Source organism: Anas platyrhynchos, chromosome 2, assembly GCF_047663525.1.
Source record: "Anas platyrhynchos isolate ZD024472 breed Pekin duck chromosome 2, IASCAAS_PekinDuck_T2T, whole genome shotgun sequence".
NCBI classification, from domain to species: Eukaryota; Metazoa; Chordata; class Aves; order Anseriformes; family Anatidae; genus Anas; species Anas platyrhynchos.
In genome coordinates this window covers 68,141,163-68,162,714 of record NC_092588.1, presented here as the reverse complement: position 1 = coordinate 68,162,714, position 21,552 = coordinate 68,141,163, and the positions used below count along the sequence as shown (strand labels likewise).

Below are 21,552 nucleotides of genomic sequence, written 5' to 3'. Positions count from 1 at the left end.
AACACACACTCCCATACTATGGGGAAGAATCCATTGCATGACATCTACACAGATCTCAGTGCCAAAGCTAAATGAAGCAGTCCCCCCACCCCTTCCAGCATGTCTAAACTACAGTGGGTACATAAACAAATAAATATTGACAACTCTACACACAAGTTTTCCAAAGGAATTGGAAGCCACTTACGGCAGTACAGACTCTGTTGCTTTGTGTGCATAGAACAAACTATAAAATCTGAAGGAACTTTTCTCATAAAGAATGTGGATCCTTCATGAATTAAATACAAAGGCTTGCAGCTATTATCAAATAATGTAAGCAGATCAATTGCTACAATCCAATCATTTGTGCTCAAAGCTGCAAGACATTTGTATTGTGCAATCAATTTAAGATGCTTATGTATAGAAAATTAAATTCAGAATCAGTGACAAAAGGAAGACAGGTTTATATTGATTCTTACTGGATAAAAACCCAGGCACCATATCAATTTACGTATCCACTACTAAAACACCTTTATATATTAGGTACATTCAGAGGTTTCAATATTTTACAACCGTGCACATCTTCCTCTGCTTGGCAAGAAACCAATTCTAGGGACTTAGGCAGAAAGCAGGCTAAGCCTGATAGTGCAACAGATGCAAGGTGGAGGGTCTTCCAGGCAGCATTCTGGGCCTTTGCAGTTACCAGAGGAAAAAAAAAAAAAAAAAAAAAAAAACAACAAAAAACACTTCACAGGTCATTGTTCCAGGTTTTCAGGAATAGAAACGTTGACAGGCAGAGGATTTGGGGAGAACAGACTTTCTTGAACCCACAAGTTCTTGTGATTTTCATTTCCATGTCCGACATAGGATAAAACCAAACTCTTTAAGACAGGCAAAATGAATAAACAGAACAGCTGAACCCCCACCAAAAAAGAAACTACCTCATTTATTATGCAAGAGACTGACTTTTATCTCCCTTATCAGACCAGGAAGCTCATGTAACTCCAATATGATACAATCTAGGTAAGAGAGACAGATAGAGAAAATGTGCATCTACCTTCCTCCCTGACTTTGCAGTTTTTTTCCCATAGAACATCCATTGGATCAAAGCAGTATTTTAGGGATCAATTCTCTTGACCAATGGTTAGTGGAATCCTTGGGGAAAAAAGAAAGGTTCAAACCCTGGGCCCAAATCAGGCAGAAAAGTCTGCTTAGGAAAGTATTTTGGGGACCTCTGCTAGACGTACACACGTAGAATCTACATTATGTATTTCTACTTCTCACATCTGCTTCCCTCTGATTATCTAACCTCAACTCTGATGTTGGTGCAACCTCTGTGTGCTGCTCAGACAAGTGTATTGTCACAGTAAAAACTCAGAGGGTTATACAGATAAAACCCAGAGATAATTTTAGCTTCTTTAGGGATGTGGAAGGGGTAACTTTACACTACCACACAACACCTGTTAGCATCTCTACCCTAAACTCCTCCTGCGGATGCTGACAAATTTCAAATCAATGTGACTGATGGGGAGAGATCTCAGAGACACTAAACTGTAAACTGGTACCCTGAAAAACTTGCTGGCTTGATCAGTTGCAGCTTAAAGAGACCCAAGTACCTCTGGTGGGGGGAAAAGTGGGCAGGCTGCTGCTATGAAGCATGCCCTCTGTGGCAGCCAAGCCATACATACACAGGGACCAGGCAGGGAATCAAAATGCCCATTGCAGCCTACTAAGAAACCTACTATAGTCTTCAGTACTGCTGTCAATCCAGAAGCTTTGAAAAACAAAAAGAGAGATATTGCAGAACCCCCAGTAGTATCACAGAGGTTAATAATATTTACAGCTACCATGACAGGTTCCCTCTTGGGAGCAGAAGTCCCAGCCGCGGGTTTTAGCACCCACAACCTCAAGTTTTAATTTCACAGTCAGCGCAAGGAGTTTCCCTCTTGTTGAACAAGACAGAGGCCAAATCTCTTTGCACAGACAGAAGACACAGGCCCAGCTACAGGACCAGAGTCCCACACAGATGTAGGAATCTTAAATACTGTCATGTAGTTTGGGTTTCTTTTGTTATTATTTGGTTACCAGTTTATTCAATGCAGAGTATTTTTAAAAGCTTGCTGCCATTACACAATTCCGATGTCCACAGCATCCCTTTCAAATATTCTCAAGGCAGGCACCTGGCTAGAAGTAAGGGACTGCTGCTTTTCTAGAAGATATTCAGAATCAGCAGGGCTGATTTCAAGGTCTATTTTACGTAGACAATGACAGGACATAAGCGAGGTCACACAGCTGTTTTTAAGTATGTCTCCAAGTGCTGCAGCTGCCAGTGAAATCACAGAAAAGGAGCTTAGGAGTAAGAATATCCAGGTAAAACCAATCCAGCCTACAAAATGACAAAATAACACTTTGAATATGAAACAAACGGGAAAAAAAAATTGAAGATCATAGGAAGCAGTGAAGAATGTCCACCACACTTCTTTCTCCTTAAAGTACAACTCTTCCCTGGACAAATAAGAGATTGGTCTTATCCTATGCAAGAAAGTTTGAGGAGATAAAAAAAGGCCAAAAAGTCCTAAAATCTAGAGCTCAGCAGCAAAAAGCTGCAAAAAAACCCTGAAACTGAGAGACTTCTCAAACAGAATTTCTTAGAAAAAATCTTAAAGAGTTGGTTACAGAAGTGAAGAAAAATATAAAATAAAATCATGGCAGCTGCATAACAGCATAAGAGGACTCCGGGGTGTCAAGATATTTCTAGGGCCTCTCATCTCAGTCTGCTCCAAAGAATTATAGACAAATCGTGTATGTAGAGACCAGTTTTCTTCCTCGGCAGCCTACCAACCCCAGATTCAATCTTACTGTGTTTGTTTGTTTCCTTCACAATACCCGCCTTCTGCCCACATCACAGAGACTGCACAGGTAGAACAGCTCACAGAAATATGGTTCTGCATTCAATGTTGCTCGGTGTTGCAATGTTCTTTCCTGTCGCCATTTGCACCTGCCCACAGTAGCAGAAGGAAAACATAATGCTCCCTTTGTGTTTTTATTGCATCAGCAGATAAACCTGTGAGCAAATACCTAGAGCAAAGCTGTTAAGGAAAGGGGAAGAAACACAGAAAACATGATCAAATTTACCAGAACCCTGTTTCCAATTGATTCATCTTTTCAGCCTGGAACGAACTGCTGCAGAAACCTAGAATACAGTATACAAACCCATCATTTAATTTTGTATCCTATTGATGCAAAAATAAAAAGTTATCCTTACCTGACTTGCATCTTTCTCTGTCCTTAGCTTTATTGCAGATAACTCAGCTATGTGCTTTAGTGGTCACTTTTCTCAGAAGCCTTGGCTTACTCTACCCGCTGCAGGTAGCTTATGTAATTTATGTTTTTAATTTTTCTGCAAAGCACCTAGTACAATGGTAAGAGGTTCCATTTAAAATTACTTGCATAAATAAGCAAATAAGTACCATTAGCATCTAACAGATTGTGCTTATCAATCTATAAACACTTCAAGCTCAGAAAATTCAGTAGCAGTGGGGCTAGCAAGGCACCAAAGGAATACGTATTCATTTCCTAATAGGTCTAACAGACCCTAAAACGTTGCATAACACCATAATAATCTTCTAACAATTTCCTAGGAAGAATTTAAGATTCTCATTTTCTTCTTTACATTAAATCAATAGCTTTTCCTGGGTGACAGGGTTGTGCTAGACCGAAGTCACTGCTAGGCTGAAAGTCACATACAGCCGAATGCAATCCACCACAACCCTCCCTGACACCACTAACCATGTTCTGAAAGTTGCTCTCTATCAAGCAATACCCAGGATACCGGGCTTCCCAGCCCCAGATCCAGGACTCAGCCCCAGCCCAATCTGAGCATCCACCTCAGTTCATAGCACAGAGAGAAGGGCATGTTCCTCTTGCCATCTTACATACCCACCTTTGGAAGCAGGACACCAGCCTCGTGGGGACCTCACATGCCACACGGCACAGGCATTATTACAAACTGAGGTGAGTCTGGCTGCAGTGGTTTTGGCCATCGCCCTTTTCCTGCCCTGTCACATGCCAAAAACTTTTTCTCACCACGGCGATTTCTTTCACTGTGGTTGTAAAAACAAGCTTAGCAACGTTTATATTTTACCGTGGTTGAACCGTCCCAAAGAGCTGTCATTCACAAATTTTAAATGACTTACAATGTGCTTTGCACCTCAGTAATTATATTCCAAGTTATCAAGTTCACACATGCTCTCTTTTTCTAGCCACCTACGTGTGCTTGAGAGAAATTACTTCTGAATATGCTTAATTTTAAAGTCTTCATTTTACACATTGTATGTAATCAAACTTTTTATTAAACATTGCCAAGCAATCTGTCTCATTTAAAAAAAGCTGCTAGAAGAGGTAAAGGTCCATTAAGCTGTTAATTGCACACTATAACTCTGATTTCTTGAGAAGTTATGTTACATATAGCTTCCTCAAATATTTAATTCTCTATTTACCTAATTCTGCTGTCATAGCTACTCCGTGGGTCAGGAACACAGCCATGCCAGCAGCAGCAAAATTCTCCCATGTAGAAACAGAGAACAAAAATGAGTATTTCACTTCAATTTATTTTGTTTCAGTTTGATATGGGGAATTTCACTGTACAGGTACAAAATGCAATTCTGCTAAATACAAGTACACCCTAAAGGCAGAGTGCTTCTGCTACAGTAATGGCTTAAGTGGTTTGTGAACTCAAATTCATTGCAAGTAAACCTCAATTGGTCTTAAAAATGAAAGTCATTTGAGTGACATTGAAAATGTTATATGCCACTGTTTTTAAATTACTTATAATGAAGGTCAAAAAAAAAAATACTTTAGGCTGTAAAAATACATCTGAGGTAACTCCAAAACATATAAGCTACATACAAACATTTTCAGGATGATTGCCACCTCTTGCATAAGGCCCTGAAAAAGTTTTTACAGGCTTCTGGATGCAAAAACCACCATCAAATCATTTGAATTTGAGTATACCAAACTCATAAAACATCATTGCTTGATGCATTTTACATATTAGCTGGTTAACCAGACCTTACTTCAAATCACATGCCTTTGTAAAATAGAATTAATAATCATCTTTGTTTTAGTTTGTAGTAACTTAAGTCATATGACAATGAAGTTAGATTGGGAAAGGATGAAGCACACGCTAATTTCTCCCAAAAGGCACGTAATTTCTCCCAAAAGATACACAAGTAAAGTATCATTATCACTGTTGACAGTTTTTGTAGTTGTTGTTGCTTTGTTGGTGGTGTTTTTTTTCCCTATTCAGTCAGCTGTGCAGGTCATAGAATCAGAGAATCATTCAGATTGGAAAAGACCTCCAAGACCATCTGGTCCAACCATTCCCCTACCACCAATGTCACCCACTAAACCATGTCCCTAAGCACCACATCCAACCTTTAAGGTCTCTCCGCAACACTGAAAATGAAGTAATTTGTGCTGGTACGTGTAAATTTGTTATGTCTAGTAGAAGTCTCTTCATCAGGAGAATCTTTGTTCCAAGCCTTAACACCTGACCATGAGAGCATCTTCAGCCATCTGGCTTTTCAGCCCCTTACCAAGGCCCACATGGTATAAAAACAGCAGGTCCCCTTCCAAGCAAGGAATTTTTGGTCAATCCCTCACCATTTTGGAAGCCCTACAACAGCTCTCAAGCACCAGACACACCTTCCTCATGTACAGCAACACATTTCACCGGGCTTTTTACAGAAGACAACCACAACCAAGAACCTCTCAGCAGAAACACCAGAATCGACAGGCTTTAGTCCTTTTGTTAATTCTTGTAGTTACAGCTCTGACTGCCATGGTTACAAACAAGAAGGTTATCTTAGCTCTTTTTCACACGACAGAAGAAAACACCAGAAGAAATCAAAAGGGCCCCAGATTTACAAAAGAAAACACCGTGAGTATTTTGTTAAGTATAAACAGCCTTGAAACATATCGGCACTATCTTTAAAATTACAATAGCTGTTCAGGGCCTGAGACTTCAGATTAAGAGAATTAAATTTCCAAAACTCAGTGGAGTGTGTGCTTATTTAATTAAAAGCAGGCAGAATTTCATTTGCACTTCATTGTTACGGATACCACCTATAATATCACATTTTGGCACTGCAGCTTAACTCCAATTTATACTAAAAGCATACTTCATCAAGCTCGTTTTGAAGTTCATTACAAACGTTAAACGACAGTACTATTTGCTATAGCAATCCCATCCCATTTAGGTGTTTAAACAGGCAAACATGGTCAGATAAACCCAAATGGTTTACACTTTTTCAGATGAAGTCTTTTGTATTTGAGCTGCTATTGTGAGCTGAATTACGTATCCTTCATTTTATGTTTTAACAAGTGTGGCCCAAGGTGCCGAAAAACTACAGAACTTTCTGGCCTGTATTTTAGAGGCACAAATACATCAGGTTATTTTAATCTCCTGTCAGAAATGAATCAGTTATTATACTTGTTACTGGAATATAACACAGAGAACAAGAAAAGGGACTTTAGCAATGGATTTCTCACTGATTAGAGAGAAATTTACCCTCACGCACTGCCATCTGACTATGCATGCACCCCAGAACGTGGTCTGTGAGACTGGTACATGTTAAACCTTTCGCCCACCCAAGAGAGAAAGGGGGAGACCTAAAGGGAAGCAACAGCATCCCACCTACCAAGACATCCATTCAAGGCAGCTAGGAAGTGCTACTGGAAAACCTGGGGCAAAGCCTTCCAGCCTCCTCTGATCAACTATGTCAGCCATGGACAATAATACTGAAATAATCCCCTTGTAGCACGGGCAAAACACCACCAAAATGAAATAATTATTGTAAATGCACTTATGAGATTGCAGACAAAAATTAAGTGGTCGAAACCACCCATAAATACATTTTGCAAGGGTGAAAACAAACCCTATGTTATTAAAAACATTCTGCATTATAGTATTAAACTGTGCATATGATACTAATAGAGTTCACCTTAAGCATTTTAGCATACATAAAAATCATATGAGGCCCACTCTTCAGCTCCTGGAAGGCCAGACAGATACTTCCCAATGAGCTTATACAGGGAACTTTGGAATGTGGAGCATGTCAGTGTGGAACTGCAGGACTTCCAGCACTGCACAGCTAGCAGAGTAGCTTCTAGTCTAATAGAGTATTTTGGATTCAAGTTTTGACTTTCCACCTGAAGAAGGATCTGTGTGAAATGTAACAAACCTTCAGCTATTATAAATTTAAGGCACAATTGTAAGTATCTTCAGACAAGTTCTTCCTGTCAGGCAGATCTAATTTTTTTCCCCTTGCAAAGAACTTGCCATGGAAAGCGAGTGAATAGGAGTTTTGCAGCAGGTATGAAGTGTGAACGAATCAATTAGCAGAGAGCCAGCACTCTCAAACACACCTGAATGGGGCACCACACACGAGATTATGGGACCAGGGAGAAAAATCTGGTCTGTGAATTTTGACAGATTTTCCAAATATGCGATTCGTATCTCTAAAACCTCTTTTATTGCATGACAGGTATTGTGCAAAAAGCGTAGTGAAAAACTAAACACCTTTAAAAAGGTAAAGACAGACAAATGAAAAGAGGATGGCTAAGAAAAGCCTGGGTGCTGAAAAGCTCTTTTGAACACTATTGACGCTGAACACTGTATTCATTACAAGCCCGTGGAGTCTTCATAAAATCCCAAACATGCACGTAGCACCCCTCTAAACAGTCTCACTATCCAAAAGCTTGCAATAAATTCTAAAGCATTAGCAACATGCTATTGAGCTGGCACTCAATAATACTAATGATGCAATTTTCTTCTGCCTTGACACATAGCTAATATACTAGTAAAATCCAGTAAATTAGACCTGGAATCACTAGAGGTTATTCACCTTAACAGAAAGGAGACAGTCTTGTTTAAACTCTTGCTTCATTTATCTTGCATATTCCCGTATCTCAATATGGTTCACGCTGCTTCTTAAAGGTACCCTTTATTTTCAAGGACATTATCTTCACTTACAACCTTCATATCAGAAACAAAGTTTAAAATAGGTGAGAAACTTAAATAGATGAAACAGGCAGACAAATAAAAGCAAGAATAAATACAGTTAGAAGGAACTCATTAATATTGCCAGTGCATATTACAAAGGTCTACGTGAATTTTAGGCACTCATCTCTGCATGTTTTCAAACTGTCAATGTAAGCTAGCGCATTTAACTTCAAAGGACTAGATGCTCAAAGTGACCGCATTAATTGAATAATTCTCTCTCCTTCAAGTCAATCTGGTCTCCTGTGCAATACCTATCAGTACAAAATCTCACAGTCTTCTTTCATTTTTGCTCCATTCATATCAGTATCAACCAATTTATGGATCACATTATCACTTTCAACCTAGCATGAAATTTCAGAAGAAAAACAAACAGGAAATGTCAATTTCCAACAAATGTATTGAATTCTAGAAGAATCCCTACAAAGATGTGCTTCCTTTCATCCTGAAAATTCATTGTGCCTGCAGGTTTCCTCTATTCATTTGAAATACCTGGGCTATTTCCTTGTTTTTACGATAATTTTGTCTTCTAGCACCCAGAACATTTCATACCCATTTAAATGATTTGTTATTCCATCCCAGTTACCACACCTTTGGTCGCTGCACTGCAGGACTTATTTCAATTACTCTTTTCAATTCTAGCAATATGTTTCTGGAAGATGAAGGCAACCCAGAAGAAGCTCAGAGATGGGGTCAAAGGGGCTGGGATCAGGGATGAGGAACACACCTTGGAAGAAGAGTCTAGAAGAGCTGCACTTCAACCTATGAAAACAAGCAAATGGGTAAAGTCTTGCTCTACACATGAGAAGGTATTAATGGAAGTAAAGACCACCACAAAAGGCAACAGAAACAAAAGATCACTGGCTTCTCCTGAGCCTGTGGAAGAATGAATGTTTCCAGCTCTCCCATTTGGGACAATTCAATGGTAGATGAAAAGTACGCTGTAATTACTGGAGATTAGACTCAAAACGCCTGATGGTCATGTATGTTTCCATACTATTGAATTGTATGGGATCCAGATGGGATGTGCACTTGACCTGGTTTACCTAATGCCTGGCACCCTAAAAATCTTACTGGGCCTTCACACTCTTACCTGCTTGTGCTAAGGAGGCCAATTTACACATCATTACTCTTTGCCTGTCACCGTTCCCTTGTGCCTGTATCCTGCTTATTCCGTTTCTTCTGCTCAATACAGCTGCTGTGATAGATGCACTGGCACTGCTTCCCCTCGTATTTAACACATTGCTCTGTTTGGAAGCTGAGCAGCTGCCCTGCCTTCCAAACAGAAAGGCTCCAATTTGCACCAGGGCAGCAATGCCCTCAGAAAGAAGCTGCACATACCTACTGAAGGCAGCTAGCTGGAATCCGCCTATGCCCAAACGGGTTCTCAGTGCCGAGCAGAGGAAAAAAGGCAAGGCAACAATTGCTAACAGACAAAGGATATTAACTGAGAATTTCAGCAAGACAGCAGGTTGCAAAGGGCAGCAAAACAGAAAAAGCAGCATTAGGACTACAGCCTCTAGCATGGGTGCTGTAAATAACCTGCTCATTAGAGAAGGAGAGAGCTAAAGGCATGCGGTTGTCTGGCAAAGCAAATGTATTTCCTACGTCTGTAAGAGGACTGGATGAGCTACAGACAGCCTGGAACAATGCATAAAAGCTAATGGCATTATTAGAGATGAGAAGAAGGCTGCAGTTACATCTGATGTAACCGGGACAGAAGATAATTCTCAGTCTGTATAACAACTGAGAGAAGAAAAATGTAATGAAATCACCAAAACACTGCAGAGTCACCTGCCCCCAAAGCTACCACTACTTGCAAATCATATCTACTGATGGAGAAAAAATGATAACAATTTCCTGAATATATCACTAACTACATTCAGTGTGCAAATTGTTCAGAAATATATAAACATATATGAAAAATATAAATAATACACCATGAACTATGTAGACTCTGCAGGACAAAAAATATAATCCACACTGGTAACTATTGACTTGGGTGAACTTTATACTGAAACTATTTCAGTGGAGTTTAAAGTTTACTAAAAAGTCAAGACAGGATCATGCTGTGCAACAAGAACAGTACCAAAAAGCTGAGGAAACAGAACAGTAAGCAGAGCCAGAATTCACAAGCTTTTGGATGGGGAAAAAAACTCACCATGCAAATGCTGATTGTTTTCTGAGGACTCGAGCCTGATGGTCGAACTGCAGCAGGTATAAGGACAAGGGCAAAAAGCACTGCCTCTCAACAGAAGTGATACTGGGAATTTCAGATTCATTGAGGCACAGATGCCACGAGGGGAACCCTTGGGAATGCCGTAGCATCTTTTCAACAGCTTAATTATATCAACAGATGAAGTATTTAGATTGCTTTACGAGTGAAATGAAAAAGATTCAAAACAGAGCTCAGTACTGGGTTTGCTAACTTCACAGAAAAATCTTTAGAGACTACATAAAAAGGTGCAGTAATAAATTACCTCTGTGCTTCTAAAAAGCATAGATGGATTAACCTTTCCCAGGGTGATGATGTTAAAGGTAACATAAGGTATAAACAGCGTATGTTAAACTCTTCTGTTACTCTGTCATCAGTTGTGCACTTCGTGGTAGCATATCATTGAATAAATTTCAGATGGAGGAGCAAAACAGAAAGCGTCTGCAATCTTCAAAAAAGTAGACATGAGAAAAAAATACCAGCCGAATTTTGGACAACATACATAATTTAAGATGGCATTCAAGATTCCTCAACTTTACCTGAAGCAAATGGAGCACACCTTGAATGCTGTATAACTTATGAGGAGAAACAGAGTCTACTGAAGTCAAAATAAAATTCTCTAGCACGAGAAGCGCACACACAGGATGGAAAAAATTACTTTTTTTCTAAGCATCAGGTCTTCCAAAAGCTTTATTTAAAACACAAATGATCATCTTGGCCGGTAACGAAGTTGTCAGATTCCTCAGGAGCTGGCAGAGAGGCATTACAACTGCTAGGGTTCACAACAGCTTGACAGGACTATGCTACTACTCACTATAAACAGCTAAGGCACCAGTGTTACCAGAAGAGTCACAGAAAGGTGTCTCACTATCCTGCTTCTCAGGATGCAATTACTGTATTTGCTCTACAAGTATTGTGCAGTCTAAGGAGGAAAAAGCCTCCACACAAACTCTGAAAAGAGACAAGAAGATAAAAAGAATGGAAAAATGGAATTTGCGTTGAGGAAATTTCACTATTTTTAACAAGGCGCGTTATTCCAATCGCAGCATCTCATTCAACAGCCCCGGTTCCCTCTAGCAGGCTCCCCAGCAGTCACAGAAGCCATCAGGTCCCTGCCAAACGAGCAGACTGAATACACAGCGAGGCTTTGCACGCTTACAGAACATGAATAAACATGGTGGCCTGAGTCCAAGTAAGCCTGTGCCATTCCCTACACTCTGAACGCTGTTTAGAAAGCAATGGCACAGGAAGATCTCTTCTAAACTCATTCTCCATCGCGTCTTCATCACAGCCACACTATTAAAGCAGATTCAGGAGGGTTTTTTCTGAGAAGGGGAGAAAACTAATGAAAGGTCACATCCACCCTTTTTCAAACATCTCTGCAAAACACCCACTATCCACCCATACAAATTAAACTCGGGATTACCCAGGGTTAGCTAACAAATTGTGTGTTCACACACTAGCAATCTTGACCTCCAGATTTTAATTCATTTTACTGAAGTACTTTTTTTCTTTCATGAAAGCATTCCAGATTTGGCACTCTTTGCAACACGGATTACTCAAAGAACGTCACCACGAATGCACAAGTTTTATTTACTGCAATCTCTTCCTACAAACAACAGAGGTATAAAGCTGACTACCAGAAGAGTAATAGAGAATATTAACAAGTTCCTTTCTACAGCTTCAGCCGATCAAGTTAACAGATAATTTACAAAAATAGAGATGAAAAGTCCAGAAGTAAAGTTACAAAGTAAAGCAGACAGATTTCAGTGTTTTTTTTTTTAAACTCATCCCAAAATAACAGTACCTGCTACCCTTTTACTACCTTGAAGTAAAGGTAGTACCTTACTCCTAGAAGATCCTGTTTATAAAATGAAGTCCTTGTCTTTATGTTTTTAATTTATGTTTACTATCTATTCCAATACCTTTTTTTCTTTCAGTCCTATGAAGAAAAAAATAGATTGCATGAAAGGATAGGTGTTGCCGGGCAGAAAAGAAGACAGCACCTCTGCTGAAGCCCATGATCAGCTGTCACTCAGTGCGCAACAGAGCACGGAGTCAGGTACTGGTCCTGTAGCCACTCTGTGCAGGCACGCTGGGATCATTTCATTGCACGACTATGTAAAATTGTTATATGAATCATCAGGAAAATGACCACCTCGCTTGGCTATTATCCCACTCTTCCACAAAAAGCTTTTCATTATTCATAATTATCTTCGAATGGCACATCCATTCGCCATACACGGAGTCATCCTTTTGAGCAGCCTTTCCTTCCGACCCCGCTGCCTGTGTTATTTCAGGCTTGCCCTGGCAGCTGAATTGCTGGACCAGGAAAAGCAGCCTTTGAACTTGGCCTTAGAAAACAGGCATGCAAAAGGGCTGAACCATCCTGGTTTTGAAACAAGGTTTTCAAGTGGATAGGTATCATTAAGGAGGACAGCATGCAGGGCTCAGATGTCTCTCCTCTCTGCCTCTCCAGCTGGTGACCTTTAGGAAGGACAGATCAATACTAAGCAGATACTGTATCTACTATTTCTTACTGTGTACCAAAGGTCAAGCAATTTGCATGTATGTATCAGTTCCAACATTCCTGTTTTCAGACACAGAACTGATTAAACCTGGGAATAAAGAATTCTTATCTTGCATATAGCACTGTTTCAGAACATGCGATAATTAAAAAAAAAAGAGACTTGGAATTTATTTCAGAGGCAAGTTATGACGCTCACAGAAGGATTGCAACGCTTTACTTCACTATCGTGAAATGAGCTCTAAAAATAAGCTGCAGATGAAATTATAAACAGCTTTTATAAGACTGCTTCCTTTGCAACATTCTGAACCACCTGTGTGTTTTACCACAGAAGCAATTTTTTTGAAAAATACTAAGCCCTTTACATTCATTTCATGCATGCCTGTTGCACCTTTTTCATCCGTATGTGCAGGCCACAGAGATTTTTCTCCTCTTACAGTTTCCTTAGATGGCATATTTTGAGAGAGGCCTTTATAGAAAGACATGTTTTGGTTCTATATTTAAACTTGATCCCATTTAGCTCAATGCCAAATCCTTTTAGCATCAGTGAGAAAATTCTGTAGTACACATATTGCCATAGCCTAGGAGATGCCTGGTGTTGAAACTTTGCTGAAGTTTCTTGACTCTCTTCTTTTTTTTTTTTTAACACTTGAATTCCCAAAGTATGCTCAAGTTTAACATTTCATAGCAACTGAGGTTCAAGGATGAACATCAAAACTCTACTAAATTCAACAACATTTTGTTCAAATGGAAAAGGTACCTTGCAGTATATTTTAAACACACCACAAATTTAACACTAAAACATCAGTCTGGCTCCGGTTGGAAGACACCACTGCAAATGTAAGACCTAGAAGAACAATGTTTTTAAAATATTCAGAAAGCTTGTATTTTAAAATGACTGCATATGGGAAAAAGGTTATTTAATACCCACTCTAATGAATTTCTGAGTTGTATTATCTCTGCAGCATCGTAAGGAGATATTGCCACTCACATCCCTTAGCTGTATGGAACGGAGCAATGGCACATCCAAATATCCATAAGCAAAGTCATAAAAAGGGTCTATAATCTTTTCATGCGGACATTTAATACATTTAGAGAAGGTTTATTACAGTTCTTGCTTCCTCTTCTTGGCATCAATCTTATTTAATACAAAGATACATACAATGTTAAAAATCACAGTTCACTTCAAATAAAGACAAGCAGTGTTTTACGAATAAAAGTTTTCTTTTTGTTCTTACTGTACTTGAGTTGGTCAAGAGGTAAACCATTTTCATTATTTAAATTTTGTAAATCATAGAAAACATCCATTGACTCTAATAGTTAATCATTTATGCTATTTTCATGCAAACCTACGTTCTTAGAGTGGTTGCTGCCTGTCAAACAAATACCAAGGCAAAACCAAGTAACAGTTCTGCGTTGTGGAACAGTGTACATGGCCAGATTAGAAAAGTCTATTCTGATGTTGCTATCAGCAATATGGACAAATAACAAATATTATTTGTTATTTGAGGGTTTATTATGTGGCTTGGACTAGATGATCTTTAAAGGTCCCTTCCAACCCAAACCATTGATTCTATTATTCTGTTTTTAATTAATTGCACTGTGTCATCTGATCAGAAAATCAAATGAAAAGAATAATAATAATAAAATGGCATAGTGCCATGGGGTCAATCCCTGAAAAGAAGTTATACGCCTGGCTGCAGCCATGCTCCGCAGGCAGAATTATAAGCAAGCAAATCTTTTAAAGATTTCTGAAATTACCCCCTGAACTATTGTTTCACCAAAGAAATCTAGTCTATGTGCTATGATACAGGACAGAGCTGCCTGTCTCCCTGTCTTGTCATATTGCTTATTCTGATTAGCTGCAACAGCATGAAAGTATAGATTTTTAATATACTTTTATTGCCTTTTAGATAGCTGACTTACTGACAGAAGTTTTGGGGCATTTTATTCCCCAATTTTTACAACTATGTTTTTTTGATTATTATGCTTTTAACATTTTTATTGGGGAATAATGGCAGAATTTCTATAGGACTAGCTGAAAAATCCTATTATTGAATTTGCTCAATTCTGCATCCAAATGAACTGAAAATGTTCATTTGCATGCAGAGGGCTTTTTATTAATTTATTTATTTTCAGGAGAAAAAAATAAACAATGCAAACACTGCTATGTTTCCTGGAATTTCCCATGCTGCTCTTCTAAAAGTCTCATTTGTGTGTTTGTTTTGTTTTAGACAGGATCCAAAATAAAACAAACTGAAGATGTCATCTCTCAAAAAAAATCTGTATCTGTTACTCAGTGGAAGTCTATTTCCTTGCTCACTAACAGTGAAGAACATAGAGTACTACAGAAATTATTCCAGAAAAGAACACTTTCTACTGTACCTTCATAAGAAGAATGATTAAATGGCAACACTGAAATATCACTTGCAAGGAATTAAGACCAGAATTCTGACGCTGCATGTGAGCACACAGGCATGCTCAGCAGACTGCAGGGTTGGAGGTATTGCTGTACGTGGTTCTAAGCATCTGCTTGTGAAAACAGCCATTCCTCATAGATTCGTTCATTTCACTTAGCCATACGTTAACAGGTTGTCATCCTGCCCAGCATAAGACAGGGCTGTGGAAAAGGCAAAAATAAATACTTTCTCCAGAATGTTCAGGGGGGAAAAAAAAAAAAGAAGAGAGAAAAAAAAAACACAACAAGAAAAAAAGAAACAGGTTATACCCAGCACCATCTTGCAGCTAGAAATCTTGTTTTTTCACACCCTTATAAAAGTGCAGTCAGAGAAAAGGCAGCAAAAAGATGTAAAGTAGATTTTCTTCATTATAACTCTGAACACTACACTGCTACAGTTCCGCTACTATTGATCTAAATTCTGTAATGTGTTTTGGCGAAAGGTTTGCTTTTAAAATGATAATAAAGGGGAATCTATGACATTTCCCACCCTGGGTAAAGAATGCCATTAAAAGCAGGCCAATCAACTGTGGTCAAAGCTTGCATATTCTTCAGCAACGACATATTTTATAAAATATCAACAGGTACCTAAAAAAAAAAAAACACACTAAAACCAATAACTAAGTTCCTACGCTTGGTGTAAACTAATGGGAAAAAGTGCCCTTTCAGCTCACTGAACTCTTGGGAGAAACCCTCATTTAGCGACTCAGTTTCCTTTCTTGCCCTTACCTGGAAGCCCTGATGCTATGTTTACTTTTTATTTTTCTTTTTGCTCTTAAAAATTACACTAAACCAACTTTAAAAGGTATTTTATTACTCCAACAGAAGTATCTGCTGTAAAACAATGTACACATTCCCATAAGGTTTCTATAAATTCCTGCAAGCCATTATACCTTATTTAATGTCATCTGATTTTTTACTGTGTTCTTGCACTCAGTTCTACCTTACTAACTTACCATACCATCATAATAACACTTTTGAAATTCAAAATTCTAAATATTTATTAAAACCATAGACTTATGTTACAGCACTAAGTTAACTACAGGAATTTAAGAATTGGGCCATCTGGGAGAAAAAGAACTCACTTCTCTCTGATTCTGTGCAATATTTGACTGCCCAAGTACCTGCTGCTTTAAAAGCAGAGTGTTTTCTTTAGATGTGACAGACAACCCTCCGAAAACGGCATCGCATCTAAGTCATCAAAACAGCACAGGCCTAATCAAAATGAAAAATACGAAGTGCATCATACAACATCTGAAAGAAAGATTATTCTACCTGTATCGGACATGCTCGATTGTGTCGTATGTCAGCTTGCTGCTGATATTCTGACTATGAGGGTTGCCTAGGAGACAACAGAGATATAGAAGTTAATCATTAATCACAGTTTTGGTATTAATTTTTTGCTTTTATCAAAGTATTACACCAAGCCAGCCTGAAAAGATGACAAAGAAAGATTTAATGTATACTTCACAGCAATGCCCCGAAGCTCCTCAGAATAGTTAGTCAAGAGGAAGGACATATAACAGAAGCAAGCGATTATGACAGACCTTGAAACTTCAGCTGTATCTGTTACTGGTACTTAGGCAGTTCCCTCTAAAAATACAACTGCATATACACAAATGTTCCGCCACAGAAAGACAGATAGAATGCTCATTAATAAATGTATCCATGCACTAATTAAGAAGCGATTTAGAAGACAGCAAATGGAGACAACAGACATTCATGACACCAGGATTATCCCTGTTTGGGTTTTTTTTTGGTGCCTGAAATTCAAGTAGCTCATGAAAACATAAATTTCACTGCAAAATTAGTAGCCATCTTAGCACAGCTCAGCACAGGCATGCATTAACAATTAAGACAGTACCTAAGAAGTGCCTGAATTTATCTCCATGAGCAAAAGATTACAGCAATATCCACAGATGCATAACACTTTCCTACTTTCCTACTAGTAAATGCTTAAAGAACATGTCTAAACATTTTTGAAAGAGAACAAGAAAAAAAAACCACACAACTATATTAATACAATTTTGCAGTAAGCTACAATATTATCTACTCTCTTTCTAATTTCAAAATCATCCTCTTGAAAGTTATTGAGTGACGCTGTTAAAAAGAATAACAAATTTAGAGCTCAGACCAAAGATCTAATACTTAAGACTGTACATGTCTGATGTTGCATTTCTCTAATTTCCAATTCAAATATTCTCAATTTAGAAGTGAGAATCTCTTTTACTTACATTCCTTTCCCTCATTTACACATGCAACAGCTAAACTGCAGTTCTTCAGGCGTGTGGATTATCATCCAGAAAATAATAAAAAAAAAGCTGCGAGCCAAACTCCCCCTTCATTCACACCTGTGTCTGAGAAATGAACTCTTTTTATACAACAGTTATTGCCCTCAGAGTAGCAGGTATAAATGAATAAAGAGCCTTGACCATACAAAGGATCTCATTATTATTTTAGACAAAAGCAGCATAAAATTTACAATTTGTTCTTGCATAGTGTTACAGGTACTGTGCAAATCTACTCCAAAGTGGCAGCACTGCTATTTCCATTCATGACCACTCAATTGATTCACAACTTTATTTTTTTTATCTGCCACAGATGGTACTTCTAATTAAAAGGGTTGAGCACAACGTTGTTTGAAATAACTAAGATCAGGGTGCATACATTTCACTTTACAACAGCCATAGTGACAGAACATTAATTTTAATATCACTGACATGCATTTGAATAGGAGACTTTGAATGTAATCTAATCGATGTATCTTGTTATAACAGCAAAAAACCTTACCCTTATCAAGAACAACATTTATTTTTGTAGCGGAACTTAAATCCACGCTCTGGATCCTGGCCTTGTCAGCAGTCAGGAAATGAGAGAGGAAAATGATACGATACATACAAAGGTGTATGACAGGAAGACTAGCCAGAACTCCCCAGTGGCTTATCACTTAGGTGATAAGCACAAGTGTGCTGGTGCTTTAGAGAACACAGTTTTCTTTTGAAGCCGTGGTATCTAGCTCCCAAGTGAGGAATCACTTTGCTCTATGGATCAGGGAGCACAAGGAAGACACAAAACTAGCAAAAAGGAGACATAGCCCACAAATATTAGCACACGGTAAGAAATTGTGATGACTTCAGTGGGACCACAAACAGCATATGCAGGTAATACTGTACAGTATTTTTTTTTCTGGATGAGCATGAATCATTCTTCTAATATAAAACATATCTCACAATAACAGTACTTCCTCAATGCAGGACACTGCTGCCTTTATATAAAAGCACAAGGAGTGTGTGCTTCTCAGGGAGATGCAACCTGGTCTAGCAGGAGGTGTCCCTGCCCATAGCAGTGGGGTTGGAACTAGATGATCTTTAAGGTCCCTTCCAACCCAAGCCATTCTGGGATTCTGTGATAATAATGTCCTAGATGGAAAAGCTCTTTCTCCAGCATCTTCTGCCAACCTGTGGCAATATGTAGGCTAGCTCCCCTCACAAAACACAAAAAGGGCAGCGGCTACTTTTCAGTGACAGCCTTATGATTAGGCCCCTTTGCCCAGCAATGGAAGAGGGCAAAATTCACGAGGCCAAGGAAGAAAGCAAACACGAGAGTGAAAGCACCTCTGCAGCTCCTTGCAATGACTCTCCTAGAAGGGGCGAGGGTCTGGATTCTGGTCCATGCATAAGAAATTGTTCTTGTATTTTGAGATGAAAAAAATGACAGAACCAACCAAAGTGCTCAAGCTACTCTGTATTTACTTATCCCCTAATCCATGGGCAGAGTAAACCCTCCCTTTGATTTTTTCCTTTTCACCACCCCTGTGAATCTTGGTTCCTTCCACATGACCGACAGATGTTTCTCTCCCGGTGGTTTTCTCCTGGGAGGGCAAATCAGGTTTGAACATCTCAAACAGGAGAAGGAACTGAACCATTATGTCCCACTCTGTAGAGATGCTCAGAGCTTGCTCTCTGCTATTTTACATAGGCTCTGAGATTACTGAAGCTAAAAATTTCATGAATCTAGTTCTAAGTGACTTTCCAAGCTTATCAAGAGTGTACAATGGGCAAAACAACCAAGAACACAGACTAGGTATACTAGGCATGATCATGCTAACTGAAGGCACTGCCTCCTGATCAGAGCTAGCAGGGTTCGTCAGCACAATAGCAGGCAGAGGAGTTTGTATCTGTCTGCACCCCTCCACACAGATGTGCCCTTGGCCACTAAAAACAATGCCGGGGATGAAACAAGGAGATTGTGACTCCTCTGCAAAGTCACTGGTCTTCCAACAACACTACAGCAGTGTTAAGAACACAGAAGACCTCTTCCAACAACAAAACAGGACCAGTTTTGACCTATTTATAAGGAATCCTGGGAAAAATAATGGTGCACTGCTTTGTACTTACCATAAACGTTGTTTCTGAGGTCCTCAGTAAAAGCTTTAAGTAGACTATCTGGGAAAAGTGTTGCACCCGCATGGTCAAGGTAAGTTATCCCTAAAATAAAAATAAATGATTAGATTCAATTTTTTTGCAATATTTAATTCCAATTTCTTATAGTATACCACACAAATGTCCACAGTGAAGCATACCATACAAAAAGTTGATTGCCCTAGAGTTCCTAGGGTATGACATTTCCCTGTCTGGCTTAGAGGCCTGCATGGATATTGAAAAAAATAATTTCAAAAACATTCTAATAATCAAGCAATATTCACAGTGAGGCATCTTCCACTCACCAGCAGAGAAAACAACAAAAAAAAAGGACACCAAAGAAGCCCAACAACTTGATTGCATCTTTTTAATTTTTAACTAAAAGCAAAATATTTTAAGAGGTCCTTTTTTCCATGATTAGACATTACATACTTTGAAGAGAAACATGTTTTTGTTCTGTCTGTACAAGACTGTACAAACTAATGTTTGAACCACAGCACCTTGTCACTCCTAGGCACTACATATTATCAAAACTATTACTACATTAATACTAATTACTATTATTAATAGCAACAACAATAGCGTTGCCTCCTCATTGACATGAAACAATTATCTCAAGAACTGACAAGGCAAAAATCATGCTTGAAGCCCAAACACGAGACTAGTTTAAGTTTAAATGCATTTAAATATTCTCGCTACTTTGCTTCACTTAACATTCAATTCATTTTTAAAGTCTCCTTTTATATTATTAAGCTATTGCAAAACTTTTAAATAAAAGCTTATTGGAAATTAAGGCTTTTTCATGTTTGGCCATTTTAGATTTCTTAATCTTTAGCAATTATTCTTCAATTTCTCCTGTGTGTCGCATGCTCTTTATTAGTTTTTTTCATTTCACTTACCTGAAGTATTTCAACCTATTTCAAATTTTAATAATGATGAATATGATTAAGATTAGAATTTAATAAGTATTTTAAAGGCCTTCCCTCTCCACAGGGATTTAAAACTGAGTTAAGCTTAAACAAGAAGCCTTGACACTTGGAAATATATATAATTATATATTATGTTGCTGTAGCAGTGATTCAGTGGGTAAGGATGTGAGACTGCTAATGATAATACCAATCTGGACACCCATCCCTTTTCCTATTTTCTGAAAGCGAAAAGTTCTTCCCTGCCTTATGATTCCCCCATTTATATTGTCCGGTATAAAGCAGATTTTTTAATGTGCTGAAGTTAATCGAGGAAAAGTGTTTTGAGGTGCTGTGAGGGAAGGAGGGTGGAAAAAACCTGAACTGATTTATTAGATATACAGACTTTCTGACTTTTTACTTTTTTTTTTTTTTTTTTTTAAATCCTAGAAAGTTTCTCTCAAGCAGTATGAAGAAGTACATACAACCATCCAGGTCAAAATGAAGATTTAGAAGTCCTGTGGTGAAACCTGGCTGTTCCACAGTCAGTCTACATGTCAAATGCCAGCAGGCAAACTTCACTTCAAGGAAGTGCCTATACAATCATGCCAAGCCATCCTTACTATAGCAGAAATACCCTTATGTCTACACTGAACTGTTTTTATGAATATGCTATGTACACTATAGAAAAGAAACAGTGATACAGAAAATTTGCAGAGAAGATATTTCATACCATTTCTAATAAAAAAGACATTCACTGTAAAAATTCCTCTGATAATTTCTGGCATGAAAATATCCTTTCTGCCCACTTAAAAATGATTCACAGTTTCATTCAGGAGCCATGGCAATCACTTGGCATTCCCCAGCCCCAGAGATGGAGGTGCTTCAGACTGAGAGAAGCACGTGGTGCCACTTCAGGGGATGGGCCAGGGATGCCAAGAGGGCATCTGGTGGCCCAGGAGGACCAGCATCGCCTTTGCTGTGACAG

General features: G+C 38.6%; 1 protein-coding gene across 4 annotated transcripts in view; it reads right to left on the bottom strand.

Moving 5' to 3' along the window:
* The window catches only part of MOCOS (molybdenum cofactor sulfurase), a 227,619-nt gene that overhangs the window by 180,153 nt on the left and 25,914 nt on the right, over positions 1 to 21,552 (bottom strand). For 3 of the 4 annotated variants that reach the window (XM_038174387.2, XM_038174385.2, XM_072034892.1), the window contains exons 2-3: positions 19,636 to 19,725; positions 16,514 to 16,580 (exon numbers count right to left, since the gene is read on the bottom strand). In XM_038174387.2, the coding sequence (XP_038030315.1) occupies positions 16,514 to 16,580; positions 19,636 to 19,725 (157 nt within the window). The remainder of the gene's footprint in view (positions 1 to 16,513; positions 16,581 to 19,635; positions 19,726 to 21,552) is intronic. The other variant, XM_027451806.3, reaches the window with a different exon arrangement.